We start from the raw sequence: 3465 nt of genomic DNA, 5'->3' as shown, positions 1-3465 counted from the left end.
CTCTAAATCATATAACGGTCGTAAGGTACGCCGGGGATAACAGGTCAGATAATATTGGGAGTTCTAATCCTCGGATTGTATCAGCACCTCCATGTCGGCTCATTACTCCCTTGTTATTGAACAAGATTCAGTTAGGAACGCTAGTTCACCGTCAGATGTAATACGTGAGCTGGGTTAAGAACGTCTGGAGACAGTTTGTTCCCTATCTACCATATTATCTAATTGGTTTAATTTTCTTACAAACGGCTTTTGGTTTGATTGAATTATCGCACCCAGATAACTCCATACCAGTGAACCGGTTTGTAACTCCGCTTCATATCGTACCTGAATGGTACTTTTTAGCATATTATGCGGTGTTAAAAGTAATCCCATCCAAAACCGGTGGTTTGTTAGTATTTATGTTATCAACATGTCAATGAAATATCAACAACGATGAAACTTATTTGGTTAACATAACAACATAGAAGGTAAAGCTGGATTACGTTCAAACTTTACACTGGATACGTTTCAATGTTAACTTACTAAATACCATGGAGCGAAGAGAATCTAATATGTAACTCCGTTCATGGAAATCAAAAGAGCTTTCACTGATTGTATTTATGAAACGTGATTAGTTCACCTAGCCAACACGATCCGGTTGTTTGGGAATAATATCCCTATTTAAGGGATTGATATGTGCTACAATAACACAGTCGGTACGAAGTCGAAACAAGGTAGTTGATGGTGAACCAGTGGCTGAACAAACCTTTTTTTGATTATGCTGACTTTAGTCCCGAGAAACTACAGTTCTGCTTAAACTGAGGAGTCAAGTAGGTACAAACCGTACAAGGATTAATTATGTCCATCTGTGCATCTAAGTTGAGACTATCGGTTATATATTTTAGACGCTAACTTCCCGGCTAAACTTTGACTTATTAAACCAGCCTGGGATCATAAAAGTACTATGTATGGTAAGATTGAGCGTGAACATTGGATGTCACCATGGTTATAGTTACGGTACATATATAAAATCTACAGTACGATTTGAGATTTGTTACGTGACGAGCGGTGTGTTTAAGACTAGTTTACATGCGCTCATTTTAATATGTAGTTATTTAACGAAGTTCTATTGTGCTAGCATGGTTTCGAGAACACACCAAATTTCCATGAGTCTATTCCGGGCACACCTCGTCTTTTATCGGTGTGCTCTCAATCTAAATTCATCTTATAACTTTGGTTTCTTAGTTGCAATTACCTTTGTACTCCAAATAATTACAGGTATCACTTTAGCGTTCCGATATACTTCTGAAGCATCTTGTGCATTTGCTAGTGTTCAACATCTAGTTAGAGAGGTAGCAGCAGGATGGGAATTTAGGATGTTGCATGCAACAACTGCTTCTTTCGTCTTCTTGTGTATCTTAATACACATGTCTCGAGGTATGTATAACTCCAGCTATAGTTATTTAACTACTGCTTGGATGTCTGGTTTAGTTTTATATCTACTTACTATAGCCACTGCTTTCCTCGGTTATGTACTACCATGGGGACAGATGAGTTTCTGGGGTGCTACAGTCATTACTAATCTCCTTTCTCCAATACCATATTTAGTACCTTGGTTACTCGGTGGATACTATGTATCTGATGTAACATTAAAACGATTCTTTGTATTGCACTTTATATTACCTTTTGTAGGTTGCATTCTAATTGTATTACACATCTTCTATTTACATTTAAATGGTTCTAGTAACCCTGCAGGTATTGATTCCGCACTTAAAGTAGCCTTCTATCCTCATATGTTAATGACCGATGCTAAATGTCTATCCTATCTAATTGGTTTAATTTTCTTACAAACGGCTTTTGGTTTGATTGAATTATCGCACCCAGATAACTCCATACCAGTGAACCGGTTTGTAACTCCGCTTCATATCGTACCTGAATGGTACTTTTTAGCATATTATGCGGTGTTAAAAGTAATCCCATCCAAAACCGGTGGTTTGTTAGTATTTATGTTATCAACATGTCAATGAAATATCAACAACGATGAAACTATTTGGTTAACATAACAACATAGAAGGTAAAGCTGGATTACGTTCAAACTTTACACTGGATACGTTTCAATGTTAACTTACTAAATACCATGGGAGCGAAGAGAATCTAATATGTAACTCCGTTCATGGAAATCAAAAGAGCTTTCACGCTATCTCTAGTGCCTGTCGAGTCGCTCAAGGAAGATTTGATCCTGTATATGATTTAAGGGATGTAAAGGTGCTCAGGGTCTAACCGTCGGGCCATCTGGATCCTCATATTCAAAGATAATTCTATTTAAGAAAGTTTTAGATAAACGACATGTGAAGAGTCGGACCAACTTTCACGCACGACGATAATTACCCGACAAGGATTTACCTACCTTGGACCGTCATAATACAGCCGCCGTTTACATTTTACTGCACCGGGCAGGGATTATATACTATACCTCTACAGTGGTATTAGCAGTATCTAGTGTTGATGTACAACAGACGCTCTCCTTGTTCCACTACCTAACCATAATCTATTGTTCCAGATATTAAGGAATGTACGCTTCATATAACTACACAACGTTATGCCAAGAAGGATACCAGATTACCCTGATTATCTTTGTTATATTAATACATGGTGTTCAATTGGTTCTATATCCACAATAGTTATCATCTTAACTATGCTCTGCATTAAGTATAGTGGTATCCAGCGTATATTTGAAAAACCAACATTTGTATACAAGCTGTACGAATATCATGACATTCACTTTGGTAGTCGCCTTCTTAATGTTAGTCTGTACGGAATACACGGATCGGATTCTTGTTGGCCTGGCACCTGTTTAGTAACTGGATGAACGCTTTTTACGCCTGGTATGCATGGATAATACTCGACTCTTCTATAGTTTAACCGCTACTGCTGGGACTGTATATTATGTACTTACGGTAGTACTATCAAGCCTCTTCTTCCAAATAGATTTCATGGAAAACCTAAAATTCGCATGTTTGATTGACATTTAGCCGCTAATATACAATCATCCAAGATATATTTATCTATCGCAGGTTCGGTCTAATGTCCCGTTATACTATATAGATCACATGCTTCTGGTACTTTGAGATCATGCTAACGGCGAGAAGGGAAGTGTGTTTCAAAGAAAAGGGATGTTTAGCCGGGAAGTTAGCGTCTAAAATATATAACCGATAGTCTCAACTTAGATGCACAGATGGACATAATTAATCCTTGTACGGTTTGTACCTACTTGACTCCTCAGTTTAAGTTAAGGAGTCCTTTGTTTACAGCTTGTACCGTTACTTTCAGGAGCATACCGTTAAATTCGATGATCTTATGTGTTCACTCAAATCGAATAAACAAAGACATTATAGTTCCTAGAATACTGAAGATGACTCCGGTTATGAGATACAGACAACCAAGTTCTTTATGATTGCAGTACACACCAACCCCACTGGACTGCTT

At 37.8% G+C, this 3465-nt stretch overlaps 1 protein-coding gene across 1 annotated transcript; it reads left to right on the top strand.

The window, feature by feature from the left end:
* Positions 1-673: 673 nt before the first annotated feature.
* On the top strand, positions 674-2006 carry BESB_042390 (cytochrome b; the record flags this gene model as incomplete). Its single annotated transcript, XM_029362720.1, has 2 exons — positions 674-695; positions 1258-2006. The coding sequence occupies 2 exons, from the start codon at positions 674-676 to the stop codon at positions 2004-2006; spliced, it is 771 nt and encodes a 256-aa protein (XP_029214638.1).
* Positions 2007-3465: the final 1459 nt, after the last annotated feature.

The sequence above is a fragment of the Besnoitia besnoiti genome (assembly GCF_002563875.1).
Source record: "Besnoitia besnoiti strain Bb-Ger1 chromosome Unknown contig00214, whole genome shotgun sequence".
Classification (NCBI taxonomy): domain Eukaryota; phylum Apicomplexa; class Conoidasida; order Eucoccidiorida; family Sarcocystidae; genus Besnoitia; species Besnoitia besnoiti.
This window is presented reverse-complemented; position numbering and strand designations above follow the sequence as displayed.